At 50.9% G+C, this 27070-nt stretch overlaps 1 protein-coding gene across 13 annotated transcripts in view; it reads left to right on the top strand.

Moving 5' to 3' along the window:
- Positions 1 to 27070, top strand: part of PAX6 (paired box 6) — a 46627-nt gene that overhangs the window by 5741 nt on the left and 13816 nt on the right. For 3 of the 13 annotated variants that reach the window (XM_039355954.1, XM_039355947.1, XM_039355950.1), the window contains exons 2-8: positions 5426 to 5571; positions 9827 to 9903; positions 10322 to 10376; positions 16530 to 16660; positions 17584 to 17625; positions 17720 to 17935; positions 18836 to 19001. In XM_039355954.1, coding sequence (XP_039211888.1) covers positions 10367 to 10376; positions 16530 to 16660; positions 17584 to 17625; positions 17720 to 17935; positions 18836 to 19001 — 565 coding nt within the window. In that variant the 5' untranslated portion in view covers positions 5426 to 5571; positions 9827 to 9903; positions 10322 to 10366. Of the gene's footprint in view, positions 1 to 641; positions 779 to 4940; positions 5269 to 5425; positions 5572 to 7568; positions 8292 to 9826; positions 9904 to 10321; positions 10377 to 16529; positions 16661 to 17583; positions 17626 to 17719; positions 17936 to 18835; positions 19002 to 27070 lie in introns of those variants that run through there. The other 10 variants (XM_039355958.1, XM_039355957.1, XM_039355960.1 and 7 more) reach the window with 7 other exon arrangements.

Genomic DNA, 27070 nt, shown 5'->3' with positions numbered 1-27070 from the left:
CTCCTCGCTCCGTCGGTTCCTATTTGTCTCGGGCTGAAGGGCCGTCTGGGAAGGAGCGCCCGGAGGACGGCTGCCACTTCGAGGAGCCTCAAGTGGCGGGCCAGCCCGGGCGCCCACCTGCCCAGACCAACTGGGCCGGACTGAGGGAAGCGGGAAGGGGCTCTGGCTTTTTTTCTCCCCCCCCCCTCGCGTCCCGGCCTGATCTTGTCTCCCCCCCCTTCTCTCTCTCTCTCCCTCCCTCCCTCCCTCCCTCCCTCCCTCTCTCTCTCTCTCTCTCTCTCTCTCTCTCTCTCTCTCTCTCTCTCTCTCTCTCTCTTTCTCTGCCCCCCTCTCTTTTAATGCCCCCGCCCCTCTCAGGAACCGGAGTAACCCCGATTTAAAATGGCGCCTCCGGTCACGGCCTCCCTCTCCTTTGCCTCCGGTGGCAGGTAGCGTCTCCCACCCTCCCGGCTTGCAGGCGGGCGCCGGCCTGGGAGTTGCTCGCCCTCCCCCCTCCCGCCGATGGGGCAGCCCTCCCAGCCCAGGCGAGAGCCGTCACCGACCCCACCCTTCGGCTCTCGACCCACGCGGCCTCCTCCGGAGGGGAACCGCGGCCTCCCACGAACTCGCCGTCTCCCTTCACTCACGCGCAAGCAGGCCCGGATCCCGGAGCCTCCTCGCCCTCCGATCACTGAAGCGCCAGACTTCGGGACTTTTAAGCTGGCTCCCCGGGACGTCGACGCACGTCTATGCCGAAGGAAAAGCCTCGCCGAGTTCAGGGAAACTTCCTTAGGAGAAAGTGAGTATAGGAGGGCAGGAGTTTCTCTGCCCCGTCAACCAAGTTCCCTTCCCACGCCCATTCTCTCCTCTCTCTCTCTCTCCCCCCCCCCCCAATTAACTGGCCTCTCCTTTCTTGAACCCTCTGGTGAGGCATCCGGGCCCACAGACCTCTAGGCTTGATCTGCCTGTCCCTTTTTCTCGCCTCTCTCTCTTCTTTTCACATAAATCCTACTTTGCTTTCTCACGCCCACATTCTACACGCCTGATGCTCTTCCTTTCCCATTCTCTTTCACACATGCATTTTGTAATACAGGCCTCTCTTCGCTCTTGTTCTTTCCTCTCCTCCTCTTCCCCCATCCTTCTCTTTCAACTTTTGCTTTCTTAGTTTCATCGATTTTTATCGATCTTTTGTGACCCTTCTCTCTCTCTCTCTCTCTCTCTCTCTCTCTCTCTCTCTCTCTCTCTCTCTCTCTTTCATTTTACTCAGACTTGCTTCCTCAGTTCTTCTAGTCCCTTTTCTGCAATGACGTCAGATTATTCGCTATTTCCTTCTCATTATTTTTTTGTCCTCCTAGTTGTTGTTTTTTTTTTTTAAAAAAAAAATCAGCAACTAAGAAAAGGGAGGCACACAAGGCCTACTGTGCCCTGGGGGAAAATAGCAACAAGATTACGGCTCCTTTCTTTTTGAGATGAAGCATATAAATAGGTGCTAATCCAAAGAATAGCTAATTGAATGGTTGTAAAAATGATATTTGCCTGAAGATCTGGGTAGAGAGCTTGTGGCTTCTCCCCCTCTCACTTTCCTTCCCCCCCTCCCTCCTTTGTTATTGCTGTAGTTGTTATAATATTTCTCAAAAGAGTTAACAATGTTTTTAAACTTAAACAAAGAGAAACAGAAGTTTAATTCTTTTTCATAAGATTAGAATACAATCTAAACAAATCACACACACACACATACACACACACACACACACACAATAAACTCAACATGCTAACCCCACTTTATATTTTATTTTATTGCATTACAATATCCAGAAGGACTAACGTCCTTTCAAATCACTTGCTGACTTAACAAGTTAGGTTTTGGAAGGGAAAAAAAATCCAAGCTTTTCTTAATCTAGATTTCCTTTCCTTTTCCACCTTTCTACCAAGATCCCTCTTGAGAAGCTCATTCTAAAGTTTTCCTGAAGCTGGATTGAAAAAAAGATGAATAATTTAACAATGAATATTAAATTGACTGGAGGGGGTTATCACCCTCACATTAAAGGGATTCAAATTTACTGGGGCTGATTCAAGAATAAGAGTGGGGAGTACCAAGAGGGGGAAAAACCAATTTGTTTTAAATAGATCTAAATTAGCAACCCGAACAGCTTTTCAGCACACACCAGCAACTCAACCCAGGAAATTCTCAAGTTCCTACCGGTACTTACCTTTACCAACGTCCTCTTCTCGAGTTCCGCCCCCCCCCCCGTTTCTACCATTGTATTCGACTCCGATTGCAAACTTAGTCCTCACTTCCCAGTTCAATGGGGAAAATACAGATTGCCTTAGGCCTAACTACGGTAGCTAGAGGACAAGGATTGGTCCAGCCTGCCCAGCCCTCTCATTTCTTCAGCAACTGAGGGGATGGGTGTTACCCAGGAAGGGTTGTAATACTGAGCACCCCCCACGCCCCCCCCCAAAAAAACCCAACAAAAAAACTGGAGGGAGAGCTTAAAGAAAAAAAAATCTAGATTGGCAAACGAAAGAGAAAGAGCCAGATTCCTATCTCCCAACCTCGCAGGTTTCCCCCACCTCAACACACACACACACACACACACACACACCTTGTTTGTACAAGGACAGGCAGCCCTGCTTCCCAGCTTTGCCCCAGCCTGCAAAAACCAGGGCACCAAAAGTTTGCCATCCCAGAGAAAATCTTGAATTGCAATTCCAACCTCTTCAGTCTCTCTCTCTCTCTCTCTCTCTCTCTCTCTCTCACACACACACACACACACACACACACACACTTCTGTTCAATCCCTTCACCAAAAATAAATAAATAAATAAACATCCACAGCCCAACAGAAGCAGAGCCCTAGTGTTTAGTGGCCCTCTCAGCTTCGAGGCACATTGGCAGGAGGAAAGGAAGGAGGCTGGAAAAAGAAGGAGAATGAGAATGAGAAGAGGGCCGGCCGGCTGGCTGGCCGGCCGCGGGCGGGGGCCCAGCCTCAGAAGGAATTGCCCGTTGGTCTTCCCAGCCAGTTTTGTGCTCGTAGGGGCCGCCGCAGTTTCTCGGGCCGGTCTGCAGATGACAGTCAGTGCATGACGGCCTGGCAGCCCATTATCCAGCTCCCATTGAGGCGTCTTTTCACTCCCATGCTAACTCCTTGGCAGAGTCGTTTGTCTCCTCATTGTACTTTCTGGAAGAATGCGATGCTTGTCAGGGCCCTCATTCAATCGCCAGCTACTTTATTGATGAGCTCTGACTTTTAGCACTTTTCACATGTCAAGAGAAGTCAAGTGTATGCGGGGCTACGACTTCATTTTATGCTTGGCGCGTTCGTGTCCTCCTCCTCCTCCTCCTCCTCCTCCCCCACCCGTCTTTTCAGCCTCCTGGAATTTGAAGAGGGGGAGGACGCGTCTTCCTTCTCTCTCTCTCTCTCTCTCTCTCTCTCTCTCTCTCTCTCTCTCTCCCTCTCTCGCTCGCTCGCTCGCTTCCTCCCTGCCCCCCCTCTTCCTTTATGCAAGAGGAAGCGCCACCCCTCCCCCCCGCGCCCTCCCCCCCCCGACCACTCGCCATCAACGATCGGAACACCCTGAGCTCGAACTGGTGCTGCCGGTGTCACCTTAAATGCAGGCGCGGAGGGGTTGCTTTGGAGTGTACTGAGGTGTATCCTAATACTCTGCCATTCAACAAATGAACTTGTGGTAGTGTGTGGCCAGAAGTGTTGCCTGCCTTCGGCCCTGGGTTTTTCTGCCTGGGTGCAGAAGAAACGGGCGGGGGGGGGGGGATGAGATGCAAGACTGGGCCAAAACTGGTGGAAGCAAAAGGCATACCGCACACAAACACTCATCTTCATTTACGGCGGAGCGGGTTTAGTACCCCCCCTCCTCAATTCGCCTTCTCTCTCTCTCTCTCTCTCTCTCTGTCTCTCTCTCTCTTTTTTGGTAATGTCTGCGGGGGGAGGGGGGAGGTCGAGGGAACCTTACAGCTCTTAGTCAACAAACGGCACGTGGAAGAAGTTTAGGCAAGGACTCTTCAGGCCCTTTTCACGAGAGCCCTCAATACACAAAGTAAATTGTCTATTTGCTCTGCACTTTCCAGGCAGAGGGGAGAGAGAGAGAGAGAGAGAGGAGAAATTCCTTTCTCCGTCCCATTTGGAGAAAAGGGGACTGAATACCCACACACCCAACTGTAGACTTGGCTACCTCCAGGCGATTCCCTCTCCCAAATATTTATGTCGTTACCATCTGAATGTTATTTTTTTCCCCCCTTATCTCCATTGTCTGGTGGAAACTAACTGTTTAAATGCAAATGGGTCGTCTCTCCCTTCCTCTCCCCTCCCCTCCCTCCCTCCCTCGCCCGCACCAACCACGGTCGCTTTGGAAAGAAAAGGGCACTCGTTTTTCAAGCGACATTATTTATTTACTCCGGGCCCTAACTCAGAGGCGAGGGGGCGGGTGTGAGCAGAGTTGATATTTTAGTTGCAGGCAAAGAGGCACTTTGGCTCTGGTAACTGAAAGAGGGGGTGGGGGGGAGAGGAGAGAAGGAAGCGAAGGAAAGGGGAGGGGAGGGGGGAAAGAAAGAGAGAGAAACTTCAGGAAGGCCCCGGTGCTATTATTTTGGATAACTTGAGAACAAACCAGGAAAACACCTCTCCAAAGCCAAAACGGCTAAACTGGCAATTGCCCGCCGCACATCCTGGCCCCAAAGTTTCTGATTTGAGCTGGGGAAAGATAGAAGAGGAACCCAGAGCAAATGGGGGCGGGGAGGGGATGCAAGCGAGGAGGAGCGGGAAGGGAGAGAGAGAGAGAGAGAGAGAGAGGGAGAGAGGGAGAGAGGGGGGAGGGAGGGAGGGGGAGAGAGAGAGAGAGGGGGGGGAGGGAGAGAGAGAGAGAGAGAGAGAGAGAGAGAGAGAGAGAGAGAGAGAGAGAGAGAGAGAGAGAGAGAGAGAGAGAGAGAGAGAGAGAAAAGCCGGTGCGTTCATATTCAAACAAATGGGCCAATTGAACTAGGCAGTGTGAGTGAACATCCAATCGGCAGCTGGGAGGCAATGGCGTTGCTTTGCATAAAGCAATATTTTGTGTGGGAGCGAGCCGAGCATTTGCATGCGTGGAGTGATTAGTGGGTTTGAAAAGCGAACCCTGGCTCAGCCTCATTTCCCGCTCTGGTTAAGGCGCGGGGAGGAAGTGTTTTGCTGGAAGATGATGACAGAGGTCAGCCTTTGCTAATGGGCCGGTGGAGGCGAGGCAGAGACTAGGCGCACACTCACATTCATACCCTTGAACCATCACCAATCAGCCTAGGTGTGCTCTGGCTCTCTCTCTCTCTCTCTCTCTCTCTCTCTCTCTCTCTCTCCCCCCCCCCACTCTCTCTCCGCCCCCCCTTCTCTACATCCTCTTTCTTCTTCCCTCTCCAGTCAGTGTCAGCCCATTTTATTGTCAATCTCTGTCGCCTTCCCAGGAACTCAAGATCACACAACCAGCAGCGTCACTGGAGAAAAACTCTTTTACTGGCAATCCTTTTTAAGACACCATCATTTCAAATCACGGGCGCTTTTTAAAACTGTTGACAAGAGCTTTGACAACAAGACAGGATGCCTCAAAAAGGTGAGTCTACTTGCTTCTTCTCCTTAGGCTGCATGCTGCCTCCCACCTCTTAGCCGCCTTTCTCTTTCGCCCATTCTCTCTCTCTCTCTCTCTTTCTCTCTCTCACACACACACACATATCCCCCCGCCCCCTTCTTTATCTCCACTTTTATATTCCGGAGATGACCCTGGGAGACGCATCAGTCTCAAAGCTAGCTTACTTCCTCCTCTTCTTTCGTGCACCCTCCCCACCCCGAAAGCAATTTTGCCTAGCGAAGCAATGGCTGCAGCAGGGCCCAGGCTCTCTAGCTGCCTTTGACTGGACAGAACCCTCCTCCAAAAGACTCGCCTCTTCTGACGAAGGGCGACGAGCTCGCTCGAGGCTTGTAGGGACTCCCAGGACGTGCGTGGCGGATCTGACCGGGGGGGGGGGCAGGTTGTGCTGTTGTTGTTCCACTGCGCCCGCCTGGAGCTCATTCATAGATTGCTTTCTGAGGTGACTGGACCGGTCCGAGTGTGGGTGTCCTCTCTCCCCCCCCCACCCCCCAGCTTTCCCCCCTTACTTTTCTTGCTTTGTATTCCAAAGATGCAGGCGCCTGTGTGTTTGGGCGAGGAAGGAGTCCCGTTTGGGGAATCCTGGGGGCTTTATTTATGGATCTTTTATTCATGTGCCTGGTGATAAGCAAAGGGGGGGGAAGAGGGGGGGAGAGGATTGGTGGTTGTAGCATCACCTTCTAGGCCAAGTCAGCTCTGAGTAGTGGCTGTGTCCGGGATGATCTGAGGGAGCTAAAAGTCTGTCACTCTCAATCAAGTAGCCCCGAGATCTCCCCAAACTTGCCCGCCACAGAAGAAAAGGAACCGACAGAACTTTATAACTTGACCAGCATCTGGCTAGAAGTTCCCACTGTTTAAACAACAACAAAGGGCTGGGGGGGGGAAGGGAAACTGGACACACACACACACACACACACACAAAAAAAATCAGAAAAGAATCCAGTCCCCTTTCTGCACCCCTTTCACTACCGGTTCTGTGAAATGGGAAATCTCCTAAATTTTGCCCCCCACAGAACTTGCGAATCAGGTTTCGAAACGAAACCGAGTTTCTGCTCCTATTTCAAGCCAGCAAAGGAAACCCTTGGATTTTCAAATTAATATTTCCTCCTTGCACGCCTGGATGCTTTTTCCAAATTAATGTTTCCTCCTTGCACGCCTGGATGCTTTTTTTTTCCCCCTCCCCCTTGAATGGTTCTCCCAGCCCCGGTGAACATTCAATGCAACGTTAGGATCCTAGAAAAGTTTTCTGCCGCCCCGAGAGCCGCCTCCCTCCGCAAGTACTTTCAGGCTGTGTAGCTTCGCGCTCAGGCAGCACTGATAGGAAAGCATCCCATTAAAGTAAATGGCGCTCCCTTTTGAGCCAACCTGCACACGGAAACGCTGCCCACCGGGTCACTTAAAAGCGTGGAGGAAGAAGCCATTTCGAAGGTCTCTCAAGGGAACGGGAAAAATCCACCGACCTTTGCTAAAAACGCCTTCAGATCCGCGGCTTCCAAACAACAACGGCAACAGCAACAGCAACAACCGGGGGGGGGGGGGGAGAGAGAGACCAACCACAAGCACCACCCCTGGGAGCCGAAGCGAAGAAAGTTTTCAGGCTGGCTCGAGTTCTTAAAAGAGCGAAGCTTTTCGGCGAGGGCCGCCGTAGGCCTAAAAACAATAACTGGAGCCTTTGGGCACTATTTTCTTTTTAACAGCTGCACCCGTCTCCAAGCCACCGGATTAGCCTTATATCTCCGTCGCCGATTCGTCCCGGGATTGTAAACACGGATCGCCTCCCGAGCTAATTGTGCTCGCCAACGGGAGGGAGACTCGGCACCCGCGGTCGAACAGATTTAGGTCCCGATTTGGAGACGGTCTTTCAAGAAAGGCGGGCGCAAGTTAGGCCTAGCCGACCGGGAAAAGGGGGAGGGGGGGAGGATGGAAAGGTAGAGCGGGGGGGGGCGGGTAGGGAGACACCTGGACTGGCCGAGGACCGGCTGGCATCGGCCGCCGCGGCGCCTCTCCGCGCACACCCAACCCAGCGTGGGAAGCTGGCTGGCTTCGTGGCAAGAGGGAGAAAGGACTGCTCCCCGATGGGGGGGATTCCGGGCGAGGGTCCTGCTTTTCCCGTGGACGCCGCCTAGCTTTGGCTGAGCCCCGGCCTGACTGTTCCAGGTCCCGAGGAGGGCGGCCGAAGGAGCCGGGGCCGGCCGGCCGGCTGGCTCCGAGAAGCCAAAGTTTTCCGCGTGGAGCCAAGCCTGCTCCCCCCCCTAAGCCCGGTCGGCCGCAGGCGAACGGCTTCCTCCAGCGGCGGACCCTGGGTGTCCGGGCAGAGTTGCTCGGGAGCCGGAGGTGGAGAGGATGGGGCTCCCTTCAGCTGCTCCTCTAGATGGGCCAGGCCGCTAACCGGGGGCCTCTCGGCAGCCGAGTCAATATTTACGCCCTCGGAAGCTCCTTCCCGCTGCGGGAAAGGCACCGCGCGTCGCCGGTTCGCTTTCTTGTTTTGTTTTGTTTTTAAATGGCTTTCGGGAGAGCTCTCCGAACCGGGCCCAGTTTGGACTCCGGGGCCGCGTCCGCCTTGGCCTCCCTTTTTTTTTCTTCTCCGGAGAACAGAGCGCAAGGAATCTCTGTGAACAAACCAGGATTTTTATTTTTATTTTTTAAAGGCTTTCTTTAAAACAAAATCAGAAAAAAAAGCTTTCTAGGTAAACAAGGAGAGAGAACGTGGGAGGAGACGAAGCAAACGAAAGCTAGCACCGTTTCATTATTTTATCTCCTTTACCTCTCTCGCTTTCCTCCCCCCTCCCCCCGCTTCTTCTTCTTTTTTTTTTTTTAAAAAAAGAGAAAACCCCTCTTGAATAGCTTCTTTATTGTAATTGTCTCACCCCAATTGAGCACCCCACTGCGCTGTTGTATCTTTTTACAACCCTTAACAACTCGCACCAGTAACATAATTACCTCCAGATATTTATAACGAGAAATTACTTCTCTATTTTCCTCCTGCTAGGCTGGGAACCTAAAAAGAAAGAGCTGGGATTAAATGCAGACACACACCAGCAGGAACTACAGAACTTTGTTTGTTTGTTTGTTTGTTATTTAAAAAAAAACGTTTTTAAAAGAGGAAGGAAGGAAGGAAGGAAGGAAGGAAGGAAGGAAGGAAGGAAGGAAGGAAGGAAGGAAGGAAGGAAGGAAGGAACACCCACCGAAGTCAGGCGTTGCAGCTGCCTAGTTCTGGGCTAAGGCAGGCCTAAGGCTTGTTCTTTATAAGTGGAAGGGCTGTTGGTACCTTAAGGTGGAAATTGCCTTGCCGGAGCAGGAGGAGGCTAGCTGGGTCTTGCGCTCTAGGTTTGGGGAGGGGAATAAAATGGAAGCCATTGTTTGCCTTCCATAGGCTTTGTGCTGGCAGTTCTCACCCCCTCCTGATCTTACTTTTTAAAGCAGTGAGGCGAGGTAGACAGCGTGTGTCACAGTACAGTGAAAGGGGGGAAGATCTAAAGACCAGAAAGAAGTTAAGCAGAATGAGTGGATTTCTCTCTTCTTTCCCTTCCCTTCTCGTTGCTCTCTTCTCTCTCAGAGAAAAAAAAAAAAGGGGGGGGGAGGTGGGATTGTTAGTGTCTCTTGAAAAATTGTTAGCGATTGTTAGTGCCTCTTGGGAAAAAAATATACATATGTTTGGGTTTTCTCACCAAAAGTAACGTTCCCACCAATTTAAAATGCCTCAGGTGAGAGAGATTTGCACATAACCGAAAAATGTCTTTCTTCTCCTTTTAGTATTGTTGTTGTTGTTCTTATAATTATATGTGGCAGCGAGCGTCCCTTGACTCAGAAAGTTCTGTTAGATCAGAGTAAGAATGTATTATACTCACTTCCATAAAAATCAACTCAAAGTCAAGTTGTTGGAGGGTTTGTTTGTTTTTAAATGCAGACACGCCATCTGACAAAATTTTGCATTCTTGCAAGAAGCACCCCAATATTATTAAAGAACGGGGGTATTCCTGAGAGTTTTAAAAGTGAAGAAAAGGTGGACACGTGAGTCTTTTGAACTGTTTTTCTTCCCAGTCCACGCTTGGGAAGAAAAACAGTTCAAAAGACGCACGTGTCCACCTTTTCTTCACTCTTTAAACTCTCAGGAATACCCCCATTCTTTAATTGGGGGGAGGGGGCAGGTGAATGTAGGGAAGGATGTAAACTAAAAAGTCCCTAATTTTATTTTTTCACACACTTTTCTTCTTCATCCTAGTGGGAAGACTTTAATCAGCACTACACAGATGTGCGGTTCCTTAAATTGCATGAGAGGAGAGTCCACTCATAAACCAGGCAAGTTTCGCCCTTCCTCCTCCTCCTCCTCCTTCCTTCTCCTCCTCCTCCTCCTCCTCCTCCTCCTCCTCCTCCTCCTCCTCCTCCTCCTCCTCCTCTGTTCCCCTATAGCACAAGAATGTGAATGAGTCTATATTTCCTTAGGGGTTCAAAGTGACCAGCCTCTCTTCTCACACGGTAGCTGATGTGCTGAGAGAGCTCAAGATTTTACTCAGAATGTGATTTATCTTGCATGATTGCATGAAAGATTCAGCGATTTGTTATTAATCAGGGTTGGGAGAGAACAAACAAATGATAAATTAATAAATTTGGGGCCTTAATTGAGGGGCCATAGAATGAATGACTTCTTAGACATAATAATACTGGAACTGCCAACCTGCCTCATTACCTTGGTTAATATTGATTTTATCACTAACAGTGCCCTCTTCCCGAGCCACGTGGGATCTTGCTTCATCAGTCCACAATGCAGAACAGTAAGTGGCTCTTCCTGTCTTTTGGGATGCCAGCTTGAGTATGTACAATTGAAAAGGTGGTTTGGCTTGGCTTGGGTGTGAAGGTGGCTGAGAAGAGAGAAAATTATGCATTTTGAAAATACTCTTCATAGTGGAAGAGAAAGCTGAAAGAGATTGGATGAATGAGGTTCTTTGAACTCTTCCAACAAGAGATGGGCTTTTGAACTTGGGGGAAGCACTGTGTGGTGGTTCTCCTTCTTTGTCCTCAAGGACATTTTGGAGGCCAAGACATCTTGGAGAGGTGGAAATCCACCCCTCTCAGGAGAACCTTCTTCCTTGTAATTGCACCTAGTGGAGATGGTGGTGAAAGAATATATTTTTATGGACTGACAACCCATTGGCTCTCAATAGACCCACTCTAATATTCATCTGCTTCTGGATTCCTCAGCAGCCCTTCAAATATGTGGATTCTTTCTGAGTGCTGTAGGGGGGACATTGGGAGAATAATGCTCTGTCTGAAGAGGGGAGGCTATTTCCTGACACAAACAGATTTCTAGAAGTCTGACTCTTTTGCTTGACTCAGTGCTGTGGATTCCTATCCACTTCACACCATCCCTTTCCCCAGCATTCTTCAGTGGTGGGCATGATAGCTCTCTGGCAGGAAATAGTGGAGCACTAAGGCCTGTGTAACTTTTGTACTTCTTAAAACTAGAAAAAGAGGGGGGGGAGAGGGGGAAGGAAGGAAGGAAGGAAGGAAGGAAGGAAGGAAGGAAGGAAGGAAGGAAGGAAGGAAGGAAGGAAGGAAGGAAGGAAACCCGATTCATTGCATTGTGGCAAAGTTCTCTGTTTGTTGTGGTGTAGTAAAAAAGAGGTGAGCTAGTTGAAATCCTCAATCTATCCGTGCAACTTTTATTAACCTGGAAGGAAATCCCCTTAGCAAGCAAGGTATTTGTCCAAGAAGGCGTGGTGGTGATGCCAGAGCGATGGGAAGCTGCTAGATCCAGCCCGATGGTTTTATCAGTCTGGAAGGCAAAGCAAAAGGTTGGAAGAGACCTCAGTAACCTCCTCGCCGTTTTGGTATATTGTCAGAATAAGCCCCAGCAACACCCAAAAAGTAAAGCAGACTAGAAACACCCAACTGTGTCCAGGAAACAACAGCGCCTGTTGCAGTTCTTTACTGATGCCCTAGCAATGAATGTTATTTCGAAACCCAAGCGACTTCTCCCTGGCCTTACGAATTCCCGAACCATGAATTTTTTTTATTTTTTATTTTTTTAAAAAAACTCCAGCTATCCTCTCTGGCGCAAAGGCACAGAGGCACGGTACAAACGGTAAGGGGACGTTGGCAGGCCGCTAGTCTGAAGGATTGGGCAGGGCGGGCGGTCTCCACCGCAAGGCGGAAAGGCATCAACTGAGCAAAGATGGGGCGCCTGCTGGTTTGGAACGCCTGACTTGTTCAGTGTATTTTAGGCACGGAGTTGGAACCGGAAAGCGCCGAGGTAGCCTGAAAGTTGCGGCGGGGGCTGAGGAGACGTCGTCCCAGATCTCGAGAGGGCCGTTCCCAGTCGCCAGCCGAAAGGGCTAGTTAGTGCCTTCCTTCCGGGACTCTCCGGAGCTGGGAAGGAAGGAAGGAGCCCTCTTTGATCTGGGTGGACGGCCCTACGAAGGGGAAGAGCCTTGTCTCTGCCCGAGGGAACACCCTCGCCAGGCCCTTCCGCAAGCTGGAGGGAATCCCTAGTGACATTGACACTAGGAAGGGGGAGACGAGCTTTGGGGGGGAAAGATGCCAGGAGTCACCCGGATATTTGTTTCCCAAATCTGTTTCTCAAAGAATTTACCCCCAGCCCACCCCGGCCGCGTCGTTTCCTGGGGAATTGGGTGGAGCACAGGTGCTTTCAGCGCGAGAATTAATGATCAGCTATTCTATTCTATAAGGTTGACTCAGCCTTCCATCCTTCCGAGGTAGTAAAATGAGGACCCAGATTGTTGGGGGCAATGTAATATATATATATATATATATATATATATATATATATATATATATATATATATATATATATATTATATATAATATATATATATATATATATACATTGCTTACTGGTGTACACCGCTTAGAGAGTGCTTGCACTTAAAGCGGTACATAAGTCTCATAAATAAATAAATAAATAAATAAACCCGCTCCGGATTTCCGCAGGGCCGTGATTTTGCGCGCAGCTCTGCCCCTTGGCGAGGGACTCAGCCCCAGATGGAGGGCACTCCGTAAAACCGATGGCACTCTTTCGCCCGATAAACAAGCACGCTTAGCCTTTAATAAGAAAGCCAGCCTTCTGGCAGCAGGTCGCGCTAAGCCTAACGCGACTTTATTTGTTTGGAGGTAGATATGAGCCGAGAGGGGAGCCGGACAGCCCTCCAGCCTTATCTGGGTGGGAAAGTTGCTATCCCGGCTGTTCTTGGGGACTTAGAAAAATAGCTCCCGTTGTGCGGCGTGCCGGGAAGGCGAGTAAGTTCGCCGGGTACTCCTGAGATCAAGGTAGGCTTGATCCCTTCAGGTGGACGGCGCCCTAATTTCCCCCCAGAAGTTATGCCGGTAAAATAACGTTGAGGTCTTTGCAAGCGATTCCCATCTTCAGCGCGTCCTGTTTGTTTTAAGCTTACTGTAACCCCGCACCCCTGGCCGGTTGTTGTTATTCGGTTGAGCTTCTAAATCCTAAAGATAGCTCGTTAGTATGCAAACTCCGTCGGGATTTCCTTGGAGAGAGAAGTGCAGGCGAGACCCGGTCGCGGAATCGGAGCTCAATAGCTTCGCTTCCCTCTCTCCTCTCTTCTTCGCCGGCCTCGCTCGCTCTTGCACGCAACCCGGGTCTGTTGCCACCTCCTTGGCTTTCGGAAGCTGGCTTGGAAGTAAGCCCCGTTGAGGCCCAGCGGGGCTTTCTTCTAAGGAGTCCCGCAAAAGCTCCGGCCCGGCTACAGGGGGCCCCTTCGGCTGCTCCAATCCAGCGCCACTCCTGATGAAGTCCAAGGTTCAACGCGGTTCGGCTCGCGGTCTCAGCTGCCTTTGGTTCTGGGGGGTTTTGTGCCATTTTTTTTTCTGAGCCCCAAACTCGCTTGGGTGTGTAGTTTCCGACTGGGGGTGGGAAGCAGCAACCCCCCCCCCCAACCGCGGGGTCTCTCTCTGTGCTAATGCGCCCCGAGGCCTGTTGGGGGGGGGGTGCGTTTCCGAGGTCCCTGGCGCTGCCTTTTATCTGCGGGTTCCTTTCGGGAACCTCCCTCGGTGGCTGGGCTGGGGTAGCGTCGGTGAAGCTTTTCCTGCTCGAGGTTGGCCTCGTCCCTTGAGACGGTTCTGATAAGGCCGCCTTGAGAGAGCGGTACCCCATATGTGCCCGGGCCTCCCTAGACAACGCGGGCCGTCTTTCCTGGGAATCGCAAATGCCTTTGCACTAGATTTCTCTCCCGACCCCATTCCTCCACCCTAGCCGCAGGAAGGGAGGGGAAAAAAAAAAAAAAAGCCCGCCGGGGTGATTTGGGTGGAGGTCGCGGCCGGTTTCCCCGGCTTTGTGCGGAGAACTCCTGCGTGTCTGCAGCCCGGCGCATCCAAATTGAGACCATATGTTTTCCCCTTAGAAGGCTCGCCCAAGAAGCCGAGGCGCGTAATCATTGCCACTGGGCTCGAACTGCCGGCGTTTCTCCTGGGAAATTAAGGCATTGATTAAGGCTTAACCTTTTTTTTTTACGCGGAATTTGGAAGTTGGGCTGCCTTCCTTGAGGCGCGGAGGAGGAGAGGCGGAGAACGCGGGCGAATGGCCTCCATCGGCTTCTGGGTTGGGGGAGACTGGGGTGTGGAGGCTTAGGGGGGAAAAAAAGAGCTCTCCTCTGTGCGCCTGGCAGGCCCAAGAGCTCCGAGCATCCGGTGGTGATGGAAACCTTCCCACCCCACCCCCACCCCCGGGCTCTCAGGGGAGCAGAAGGGGGCACCTGCTGCTGCTCCTCAGAACTCAGCTATGGAGTGGATTGTGGTCTCAGGCCTCCGCAGGTGGGGGGGAGGAAGAAGAGGGACGACCAAGATTTCCCTGAAGTCCAGGCCAACGGGGGAAGAGGAGAAAGAGACGATTTGGGTGCCGGTGTTGAGCATAAAGGCTCCCCAGGAAACAAGCACTTGGTGGAGGGAGGGCGAGAGGGGGAGAAAAAGAGAAAACCCCCCCTCCTCCTCAAGCTGCCTTTCTTGAGGTCCTTCCTGGTCAGCAACTCCATCCCAGAAGCCAAGAGAGCCGCTGTTTCTCCCCCGTTAGAGATTTTTTGCAGCCACGGCTAGTCAGTTCTCCAGTGGCCTTTACCAGAAGACTTTCCCCTCCTCCCAACCCGCCCCCCCCCCACTCCTCCTCTCCTCTCCCCACTGCTTTCTCCAACTCTTGTCACTTCGGATTTATCGCGGAGGCAGCGCGCCCCTTCGGTGGTGTCCAGATTGACCCTGTGGCTACCTTAAAAAGCCGCTTCTCCTCGAAGGGAAAGCTAGGCGAATTCACTCTCGTCGGAGTGATACCCAAATCCGGACAGAAAGGGTCGTTTTTATCCTGCTCCCGTTTGTCGTGGCGATGCAATATCCAAGAGCGGAGCACTGTCACAAAGTGACAGGTCTGCTACAAGTGCTCCAACTGATCTTTTCAATTAGCCTTCCATGCATGATCCGGGGCGACTTCCGCCTATTTCCAGAAATTAAGCTCAAACTTGACGTGCAGCTAGTTTTATTTTAAAGACAAATGTCAGAGAGACTCATCATATTTTCCTGCTCTTCTATATTTGGAGCTTATTTATTGCTAAGAAGCCGAGGCTCCTGGAGTCAATTTAGCAGACGGCTCCAAAGAGAGAAGGCGAGCGGAACAGAAGCAGAGAGAGAAAGAGGGGAAGAGAGAGAGAGAAAGAGAGAAAGAGAAAGAGAGAGAGAGGAAGAGAGAGGCCAGATCTTCTCCAGAGAACCTTTTTCCTCCAGAGCTTAAAGCTGCAGGTTGGGGATCCTTTTCGAACCCCCTTTTTGGGAGTCTTGCCTTTGGCGGGGGGGGGGGAAGAGAATGCAGACCAAGCTCGCGACTTTTCCTTAATAACCCCGGTGTCCCTTTTTCTCCCCCCTTCTTTTACCCCTCAACGCGTGGGGGGGGGCATGGGAGGGGAGAGGCGACTTTCTCGGAAATGGCACTCTTTGGGAGAGGGGGAGAACCAAGTAGCCTGGGCTTCTTCTTCTGTTTTGCAGAGCCGGGCATTGTGGGGGAGGGGAAGGGAGGGGAGGGGAGGACAGGCAAGGAGGACGGGGCACCCTTGCCGGGCCGGAGCTGTCTGCTGCTCCCGCAGCCAAGCGCCGGGCTTCCGAGGCTTCGGTTCCACCCCACCGCCCGACCCGAGAGACGGGCGACTTATTATTATTATTATTTTCCTTTTTTGCTCCCGCCGCCGCCGCCCCTCCCCCCAACCCCGCCGCTTCTTTTTCCTTGCTCGCTTTTGCCAAGTCTGCTGACAGGATGGCTCTGAGTGGAAGTGTGTAACCAAACGGTGCTCTTCTGAACCCAGCCGGCCGTCAATGGATTCGGCATTTAAGCTTAGAATCGGGGCGGGGGGGGGAGGGAGGTGGGGGGAGGCAAGGGGCTGGAGAAGCCAGCTGGGGCGGTGGGACAGGAGAGCCGAAAGTGGAGAAAGCCTCCCGCCCCCCCCCCGTCTGCCTCCCCTCTCCCTCCCCCCTCTAGGGTTGTCGAGCTGGGCTTTTCTTAATGCAACGGCCGTGTAGACTGAGATACCTGCCTGTCCGTCTGTCGGTTTTGAACTGCAAGGCGATTCCCTTTCTGTGCCTGTATAAACCTAGACGGCGACTGGAGAGGCCGGGGCTGCTACGGCTGTGAGACCGGAGGCTTTATTGCAACGCTTCTTTCCTTTGGGGGGGGGGAGCTCTTCTTTTCCTCCCACTGGTTCTTCCAGGCCCAGCTCGTGGGACACAGGGGCTTCAGCTCGACCGTCTCTCTCCCTCTCCCACCCACCCAGTCCCTTCCCTATCTCCCTCTACCGCCCACCCCCACCCCCCACCCCGCCCTTGCCTTTATCATGACCCGGGAGGGAGCCGCTGGGTCTTCCAGGTCTCCTCAGGTTGACCGAGACTTCCATTGTCCTTCTTTTCCTTCGCCCACTTCGCAGGTCACAGTGGCGTGAATCAGCTCGGCGGGGTGTTTGTCAACGGGCGGCCGCTGCCAGATTCAACCCGGCAAAAAATCGTGGAACTGGCCCACAGCGGGGCCCGGCCGTGCGACATCTCCCGAATCCTGCAGGTGAAAACGCCAGTCGCCTCCCCAGTTGGAGCCAGCCCGGGGCTTCTTGCTTGGAGAAGGAAAAAAGGGGAAAAAAAAAAAAAAACCAAACAGGGGAGAGGAGGGCTTTCCACACGGCTGCAAACTTCCCTGTCCAGCCTTCTGGGGGTGGGGGTGGGGAATCATAAATTATGCTCAGTGCATATTTCATGGGAAATAATATACATATATATATATATATTGCTTGACCAGTCTGTCTATATGCCTTATTTGTATGTGGGTCACCTAGTGCTGCAATAGTGCCTTATAGTCAACTGAGAATAACCTGGGCGAGGATAAGAGATAGCCATATTCCCCAATGGCCTTCTTGGAAATTTCGTCCCCTGTTCCCTTGAAGCTTCTTTCCAAGCCGCATTGCATTGGGGACGGAGGTGTGTGTGTGGGGGGGGCAAGCTAAGGTGTCCTCCCCACCCAGAGGTAGTAGTAGCTTCTGTTTTCTGCATGCATATATTAAGCAAAGGCTGAAAAACCAGCAATGCTCCAATCGCCTTTGCTGCGGCAATCCTTACCCGAGACTCCTCAAGACGTTTTGGCCAGGTCTTTGGCTTTAGGAAGGCAGTGGAATTCGTCTTTGATAGGTCAACTCCACCGCCCCGACATCCTTTCCCCAGGAATTCTATTTTGAAAACTAGCCTGAAGATGTTGTTAGTAGCTTATCTGCTAAACACCTTATCCACGTTGGCTATCTTCCTTCAGTTTTTCTCTCCCTTCCCTCCTGTCGAAAGTTTTTTTTTTTAAAGAACAAATATGTCACCTTTGTAGCATGTAGGCTCCCAAATGTAATCTTTTTTCTAAAAAAAAAAGAAAGAAAGAAAGAAAAGAAAAGAAAAGAAACCTCTCTAAGTAAGTTCTCATACCATTGAAGGTATATTTTTGTGTTATAGACCCATGCAGATGCAAAAGTCCAAGTGCTGGACAATCAAAACGTAAGCTTGTCATTGTTTAATGCATACTTAAACAATTTTATTTTTGTCTTGAAATTATTAATAATGTGATTTTCTGTCCACTTCCCTGATGCAGGTGTCGAATGGCTGTGTGAGTAAAATTCTGGGCAGGTATTACGAAACTGGCTCCATTCGACCGCGGGCCATCGGAGGTAGCAAGCCGAGAGTAGCGACTCCAGAAGTTGTAAGCAAAATAGCACAGTATAAGCGGGAGTGCCCCTCGATCTTTGCTTGGGAGATCCGAGACAGATTACTATCGGAGGGGGTCTGTACCAACGATAATATACCCAGCGTAAGTTCCTTGAGAATCTCTTTTCTGTCTGATCTAGAACAGCGTCATAGATAACCGTTTCCTCCCTGTTTTTTAGCTTCATAGTCCTCCCTTCTCTGGCTCACTGTCTGTCCAGGAGCGCTTAGAAAAAAAAATAATAACTTGGGATTCACTCTTGGCTTTTAAGCTCTTGGGAATTTAAAGAATAGAATGTGCTCCTTTTGAATATCCTAAATTTAAAAAAAAAATAAATCTAAAAATCTAAATCTAAGAACAACAACAACAAAAAAAAAGTGGGGAAATCTTTCTGTGTGAATTAGGAGTGGCTGAGCTGTTTCATCCTGAACGTTTCTTTCTAATTTGAAGAGAATGAGGCATTTTTGCCCCAGGCTATTCACTTCCCAAGGAAATGGAAAGGACTCAGGCTAACACACTCGGCCCTGCCAAAAGGGATCTAAATTTGGCTGCCTCTGCCTTGGTGCCAACTATGTTTGAGGGCACAGCTGAACCCACTTGCTTGTGCCACATGCTTTTCACTAGGATCTCAGCTTTTTGTCTTAGGCTCGGTAGCATATGCCTTGCCTCCTGAATGCATCCCCACCCTACCCCAACCCAAAGTCTTGGGATGGCAGCCTAGCGCTGCATCAATCAGGGCCCACTGATTAGCGGGGGCCCTACTGAAAGCTGGGAGCTTGCAATGGAGCAAGAGGGCCAGGGTCCTGAAGGCTGCTTGCCAAGGACTCCTGGTGAAATGAATTGGTGGGCATGATCCTGGGAAGCCAAGTGAGTTTTGTTTCACTTCTGGCTTTCTCCTCTGGGTGGACAGTCGACCTGTGGCTGGAATGGGAAGTGGGGTGGGTGGGTGGGTGAGGTTCTGCACCACTGTGCCTGCCATTTGGTGGAATGCAATTTTCCTTCCAGGTCTCTTCGATCAACCGAGTCCTACGCAACCTGGCTAGCGAAAAGCAACAGATGGGAGCAGATGGAATGTATGACAAGCTAAGGATGCTGAATGGGCAGACAGGGACGTGGGGCACCAGGCCTGGGTGGTACCCAGGCACATCTGTCCCAGGACAACCAACACAAGGTAGGCAGGGAAGGGAGTTGTCAACTGCTCCTTCCCATCTCCCCCCTTCTCCTCCCAGGTCAATCTGATTTCTCAAATGATCCTTCAGAGCCTAAAGGAGCAACTCAACACAGGCCTACCTGATTCATTTCCAACTTCCCTCTCACTCTCTACTCTGCCTCCCTGGGAATGCCCACTTAAAGGACACTTTATAAAAGCAGTGATTTTTCAGTCCAGTTTCCTAAATCCCACCCTTTATCTAAGGAGACCTCCAGACAGTATAGAGGGTGGACTAGGCCAGTGATGGCGAACCTTTTAGAGACCAAGTGCCCAAACTGCAACCCCAAACCCACTTATGCATTGTCGGGTGCCGGGTGGGTGTGGCCCATTGTCTGGGTGTGGCCAATTGGGTGGGTGTGGCCCCTTGAGTGGGTGTGGCTGCGGTGGTAACGGCAGACTGTGTGGGACTAAAAAGTTCAATCAATCAATTCCAACTTTGCAAGATCTTTTTTTTTTTCCCATTAGAAGTTGAAATTGACTCATTGATTGAACCTCTTTTTTTTGCACTTGGCGGTGGAGGCCTAAAGCGAAAAGGTTTTATAAAACCCAGCTGAAAGCCTAGGACTGGGGTGGCGGCGTGCGTGCCCACAGAGAGGGCACAGAGAGGGCTCTGAGTGTCGCCTCTGGCACCCGTGCCATAGGTTCACCACCCCTGGACTAGGCCGTTAAAAACAAACTGGAGAAGAAGAGCCAGTGGGTGAAGGGTTTAAGGGTTGGATAACAACGGAGAGAGAGTGGGCCTAATCCATACCCAACCACAGAAACTCCCTGGGTGACTTTGAGCCAGGCATTTCTCTCAGTCCACCTGCCTCTAAAGGGTTGTTGTAGGGAACCAAATGGAAGAGAGAGCACTCCTTATGTCCTCTTGAGTTCCTACATTGGCTAAGAAAGCTGCCCAAGTCACCAGCAGCAGAGTTTCAGGTTGCTTTTATTAAATCAAGTCCCTGCACAACCGGGCCATTCCTTTCTCCCAATTAAAAGGCATCAGGTGCTAAGCCGCTGATAGACTCGGAGCAAATCCTCACTGTATCAGCTTGCTTTGGAAGCGTAATTATGAAGCCCTGAGTGGGGAGAAGCATCCCCAACGATGGATGGATGGACGGGCTAAAAAAAACACAGCCCATGCAGTTCTTCTCTTTCGGGATCTGGTTAGTCCACAGGAGAATTACCACCCATCCCTCTTGTTGAATCTTGTCTTTCTTTGCCAGAAAATAAGTACTGAAGTATTGAAAATAAGTATTGAAGGGAAGGGAAGAGATGGGAAGGGAACAAAGAGGCAACTTGTGCAAGAATCCCCTGCTGTTGTGGGTTATTTCTACTTGTTCCTTTTAGATAAGTCTTTGGCATTTTGAAACCCAGGCTGGAGTATGTTCGGATTTGTTTTTTTCAGGGGACTCCAAATTCAGGGGTTCATCACTGCTTGCAGGCTCTGATAGCAGCTATGCCTGGGCATCCCCAACTCGCTTGTGGTTGGGGCAGAGAGGCATGCTTTCACATCCCCTTAGCTTGGGTTCACCCCCTTGAGGATTGGGGCTTCTCTGCTTGCTTGTGTGTCCTCTGTCGGGGTGGCTCTGGTCAGCTTTTCCAGCGTCCAGTAGCCAACACCCTACTTTGTGTTGTCTGGGAAAGGAGAAAGAAGAGAGGAAGGCGGAAGGAAGAGAGACACCGAGAAAACGAGAGCGGCAGAGAGAAGGAAAAAAAGAAAATCAGTAACAATATGCAGAATATCTGGTACAAAGGATGTTTCTGTCACACACAAGAATTTGTTATGGGAACAATTCTGTCGCTATGTAATTGCTCATTAGAGATCGTTTTGTTTCTCATTAAGGCGACATGAATAAGCGTCTAGTTGAAGGAGACAGCTGTAGAAATGTTCCACAGGAGACCTCTGGACACGATATGGCACCGGTTGCCAATTAGACATGTCAGTTTTAAGAGAAGGGAGCTTTCTAGGAGGGACCCTGGGAAGATCGGAGTTTTGGGCCAACCCATTACTGCCCAAGCCTCATCTTGAGGGAGGGGGGAGGGAGACATAGGTGGCTGAAGCTAGTAGAGGACTGAGTCCAATACTGATTTTTCTGGGGGGGGGGTTGGCTCTGCTCTCTCCATCCCACTATTTCTTTGGACGCCAACACTTTGAATTCCCTCTGGGAGGCAGCACAATCTATCTATCTATCTATCTATCTATCTATCTATCTATCTATCTATCTATCTATCTATCTATCTATCTATCTATCTATCTATCTATCAGCTCTATGCATTGTGTGTAGATGTTGTGGAAAGGGCGATGGGAACAGGTTTAGATCCAGAAAGTGAAATATGTGCTGCAGGAACAGCAAGAAGGATTCCGGCCACACTTCAAGGTTAGTGGCTCTTTCAAGACAGATCTACAGCTATTCCCATTTCCCTTTTTTTGTGAGCCAGAGCAAGCTCATTCCTGTAAAACGTTCGGCCACAATAAATCTGCCTTGAAAGAACTACCAGCTCAAAGTTTTCCATGGCTTCTGCTGTCTTATGGTGTCCTGAAAAGCACCAAAGCATGGAGAAAGCCTTGGGCATTGCTGTTCTCTCAGGACTGCAGCCAGGCAGTCTGGGACAGCCAAACCAAATCCCAGAGGAGGGGTGGCCCGTTAAAGGAGCCTACCGGGTTTATTTGTAAGAGCCTCTGGACTCCGGGAGTTGCTCCCTCGGTTCAAAGATGGGAAAGTCGGGGAGGATGTGTTCAAAGGTGGGAATTGCCACCAGCAAGGCATTCAGATGGGAAGAGGAGGGACCAACGTGTGGGCCAAGGGGAGTTGTTTGAATATTTTTAACAAACGGAGGACTCCCTTCATGGTACCTAATGCCAGCTGTGTTGGCAAGCCCTTCCCTAGGTTTTAGCTGTAACCTAGCCAATTCCGGCTGGGGAGGCCGAGGGGGTTGTCCTTTAGTTCGTCAGGATGACACCAGCTGGAGAATGTTGTGCACAGGAAGATCCCAGAGAGGTTCTAGATTGGGGGGGGGGGAGGCAGAGGCAGTTTCAGAGTCTCTTCCGTCCTGAATTTCAGCCAGTTCAGCTCAACCTTGAAAGTCAACAGCATTCTGGTAGCTTAGGTGAAGGGGGAAAGGATTTACTGAGGCCGAATCCTTACACACTCACTTACACGCCCCTTGGACTCTGAGACAAAAACAGCCTGGGCAGATTTGGATCTGGCACATCTGACTTCAGACTTGAATAGGGCAGCGCAAGCAGAACTCTCTCTCTCTGCTCAGGGGAAGATTTTTGCACTTATACCCCACTGACACACCTGTGGTTTAACTCTTTTCCAACCCTTTAGCTGGTCCCTTCCGGTTTCTCAGCGCGTGTGCCCCCGGATCCTAAATGGAAATGCCAGGAAAAGGCCTAATTTAATTTCAGATTAAATCTCCTGCCTCTCTTAGTCGGAAGTAACCCCGGGCGGGGGGGTTATTTAGTGAAGCCAGCCTCTGCTCATTCACGCTGGGGGTGGCACACGAAACAAGCTGGAGATAAGACAATATCTTTGTAATTGAACGGACTTCCTCTTCTCAGAGAGCTCGCTTTTAAGATTGCCAGCGTTGACCGAAAGCGCACCGCGGATTGATTGTAGCCTTCCTTCCCGAGGCTTTGAGGATCGGGATATCCCCAGTCAGAGCAGGGGAGCTCTCGGGAGGGGCGGGGGTGGCCAGAGACCCCCACCTCACCCCCACTCCTCCCTCGTTTGCACAGCTGCAGCCTGAAAGCGTGGAAAAGCGGGGAGCTGCGGCGCCCCAACAGGGCTTAGCTAAGGTCTTCCGAGAGAGAGAGAGAAGCGAACCGAACCCGGAGCCGCTGCGCTGGGCCAGTTCTGGCGACTCAACGGGAGCCAGATTCAGGATCGTTCGCCCAAGTGTGGGAAAAGATTCCGGAGGGCCACGAATGAGGGTGGCGAAGGGCTGACCCCCCCCCGTCTTCGGTCCATGGCCACCAGCCTCTCAGTTGAGATTAATGGGTTCCTCTTTCCCTGCCCTCTGCCCCCTCCCACCCGCCTCAGCTTCCAGGAGGCGCATCTCTGCACTCAGCCGTAGCCGCTTCGACAGGATGCACCCCCCCCCCTTTTTTTTTTTTTTTTTTAAAAAAATGCCTTTTAATCCAAGATACCTAATAGTAGCGTGTGCCATTCTGCTCTTCCGAGAGGAGTTGGTGCTTCTTCTCTTCTCCTTGTCGGAGAAGCTCGAGGCCGAAGGGCAACGGCGGGGGGCTTCGGCAGACCCTCTCCCCAAAAGACGCAGACCGTCTTTCTCTCCCGGGGCGCTTGGTGAACTCGTCCCGAAAGGGCAACCCTGCCCTAAAGTCTTCCAAGCGCGCCCAGGCCTCTCGGCAGATGGAGGCGGTTCTTGGGAAGCTGGCGCTGCCTGCCAGTGGTGATGCTAGCTGGGGGGGGGGGGAGGCTTTGGGGTTTGGTCAGGCAGGAGTGCGGCAGAGAGCGGGCTGCCTTTCAGCCGGACCCTGGGAGTCGCTTTGCGAAGCCGGGGCCGTAGCCTGTGGTCTTGGGGGGGGGGGGCTGAAGCGGGGCAGGAGTCAGCCAGCCCCAAGGAGGATCGCGGAGGAAGGCAAGCAAGCACACGCTAGCTTCTCTCCCCGAAGGGTACCAGCTGCTCGCTCCCTAGAAGTCCCTACGCAGGAGCTCTCCGTTTTGTACCAGGGGCTTCCTCGCCCAGCCCAGGAATAGAAAGAAGGGTTGAAAGAAGGTTTAGCTGACTGTGTTCAGCAGGTCAGCGGTTCAAATCTCACCGGCTCAAGGTTGACTCAGCCTTCCATCCTTCCGGGGTAGGTAAAATGAGGACCCAGATTGTTGGGGGCAATGTAAATATATATATATATATATATATATATATATATATATATATATATATATATATATATATATATATATATATATATATATATATATATATATATATACATACATACATACATACATACACATACATTGCTTACTGGTGTACACCGCTTAGAGAGTGCTTGCACTTAAAGCGGTATATAAGTCTCATAAATAAATAAATAAATAAATAAATAAATAAATTCCAACCTTTAAAAACGCTCGCCCGCCCTGGGCTCGCTCTTTCCCCCTACAGCTGGTGAAGCCCACCGTCTGCAAATTGAGCCTAATTCGTTCTGAAATCTTTTGAAGCGAGCCTTCTTTGGGATGGGGACGCCCGGCTTCCCAATGTTTCCCTACCTTCCCGCCCCCCAGCCCTCCCCCTCCAAACCCCGCTGCCCTTAATCAGCCGTCCCAGTTCAAACCAAAGCTTGGTTGGAAGGGGGAAAAAAAAAGCTGGATGGGAACTTATTATTGGGGCCGTCTCGCCGCATAAAATGTGGAAGGTGTAGGAAAGGAAGGTGGTGGGGAGGGGGGAGAGGAGCGGGGCGGGGGAGTGCGTGGAGAAGTAGACTTCAACGCGTTGTTTTTCCCGAGCTTCAAAGGCTTCCAAAAGGGTTTTGCCCGGGAACAAGTCATGCCAATCTCTGATGTTCTTTTTTTTTTTTCCCCTTGCAGGGGCTGCCTCTGTGTGCCTGGATTTTAAGAGCCCATTACTCCCAAAGCATAAGGCAAGGTTAGGTCTCAGAGGGGGACAAATACGGTCTCAATCTGATAAACGCCAGGCAGCAGCAAATAAAATAATGGCTGCAACGAGGGCTGACAGAACAAAAAAGAGACATCTCTATCCGGGAGAAAGTCTCTAGTGATTGAGTGGTTTTAGGCATCGCCGAGACACCATTTCTTATCTCTCCCCCCCCTCCCTCCCTCCCTCCCCCTCCCCCCTCCCCGCGCCTCCGCCCGGCTCCCTTCTCCCCTCCTTATAAGACTAAAGCCCTTCTATAGGATTTAGACACTTTCTCTTTCAACAGATGCTACAATGTTTTGATCCCAGCTCCACAGCTGAAAGGTGCCGCAATCGGTTTGCTATCTTGCTTTGCTTGCTTGCTTTTTTCTCTGCTAGTTTTCCGCCTCACTGATTAAGACACTAAGAAACTAAGGAATGATTTTATTTCCCAGCGTCTTTTATCCACCCCCCCTCCTTTTTTTTTCCTTTCCTGGAAACAAATCCTATACCCAGCGTCAGATGGTCTAGCTTTTAGATAATAGGGGCAGCATATTCACTCGCTTTCTTACGGATTAGGTCCAGAGAAGGTGGAACGGACTATTGAGTTCTTTAGAAAGCTGCTTTTCTCTCTCTCTCTCTCTCTCTCTCTCTCTCTCTCTCTCTCTCTCTCTCTCTCTCTCTCTTAAAGTCTCCCTTTAAAAAAAAAAAAGAAGAAAGCAAGATATCTTAATTGTCTGTCATTTCGTTTTCTTTCTTCTTCTTCTTTTTTTTTTTTTTAAAAACCAACAACACATATCTGTCTTCTCCGATCAAAACTTTAGCGTTAACAGACATCGGCGAGGTTTTGAGGAGGAGAGGAGCGGGAGGGAAGGGAAAAAAAAGGAGCGGGAGGGAAGAGAAAAAAAAAGAGATGAAAGCCAATGAAAAAAGTCGTCATAAGTGTTAACGGAAGGAGAAAAAAAAATGGATTTAAGGGAAAATCTGCGTCGTGCTGAAGTCAGCGGAGAATGTTCCATTGGCGTTAATGGAGTTGGAGCCTAACCTTTGCCGCCGTTAATGCCGATTGAACGAAGGCAGCCTTCTGGAGGGTGTATTTGTATTTGCTGATTTCTTTTCAAGCTTCTCTAGCCTTTGAGCTGAAAAGCAGCCGATTTTTCTTGTTACTCCCAACACACACACACACACACACACACACACACACACACAGACACACACACACACACACACACACACACACACACACACACACACACACACACACACAGAGACAGCCCTAGGTTTGAGGCTGTTTTATTTCTTACTCTTCGGCTGTAAACCGAGCTGCCTAACTCGTCCCCTTTGGCGAGCTGACAAACAGACGCCGGGCGGCCACACCCGGCGCTTGCATCCCCATCTGGCCGAAGGGAGAATCGCCGAGCTAGCCAGGGAACCCGCCAGAGACATGTGGCCTTTCCTGGCGTAGTCCAGCAAATGGGAAGCCGGCCTGATGGGGTCCGGAGGGCCTCGGCGAGAACTGGCAGGGCTCGCGGAGCTCGAGCGGCTGGTTTTCTGCCCGATTCCTAACCGGATTCAGCTGAATTTTGGCTCCTTTCCATTCCCTCCCCTCCCCTCCCCCCCCTTTGGCCTTCTTTTCCTTGGGTTGGGTGACAAAAGATCCCCCAAGGCGCCCCCAACCTCTCGTCCTTGGGCCGGATGGAAGCTGAGCTCGCAGTACTGGGGGTTCTTTGAGGTCTCAGTAAAGGAGAATATTTCTAGCTCGGGATTGACAGGATGGCTCCTTGGGGCTCCCCGAGCTTGCTTGTTTTCTTGCAGACGTTTCATTACCCAGACTAGGTAATGTCATCAGTGCTACATCAGTGATGATGTCACCTCATCTGGGTAATGAAATGTCCGCAAGACGAAAACAAGCAAGCTCAGGGACCACCAAGGAGCCCCTCTTTCAGGTCTCTTTGGAACAGTGGTTCTCAACCTTTCTAATGCTGTGACCCCCAACCGGTCGTAAGTCAAGGACTACTCAACCGGTCGTAAGTCGAGGACTACTCAACTGGTGCAGCACCGTTTGCAGAATGGGACTTTTGGCGGGCTCAGCAGGGCAGAGACAGCCTGGACAATTCCTATTGGCTTTTGAAAGCCAATAGAATTAGACTCTATTCAAGAGAGTCTATTCTATTGGCTTTCAAAAGCCAATAGAATAAAAGGGATTAGTACAGCTAAGGAAAAGGGGAAAAAATGGCGGACTGCGTTGTTTGGCGAATGGTCGTTCGACCTCAAATGGGGTCCTGACCCACAGGTTGAGAACCGCTGTTGTAGACGTTTCATTACCAGACTAGATAATGTCATCAGTGCTACATCAGTGATGATGTCACCTCGTTTGGGTAATGAAATGTCCGCAAGAGGAAAACAAGCAAGCTCAGGGACCACCAAGGAGCTCCTCTTTCAGGTCT

This window comes from Crotalus tigris, unplaced genomic scaffold, assembly GCF_016545835.1.
Source record: "Crotalus tigris isolate CLP2741 ecotype Arizona unplaced genomic scaffold, ASM1654583v1 scf7180000018777.2418813, whole genome shotgun sequence".
NCBI lineage: Eukaryota > Metazoa > Chordata > Lepidosauria > Squamata > Viperidae > Crotalus > Crotalus tigris.
This window is presented reverse-complemented; position numbering and strand designations above follow the sequence as displayed.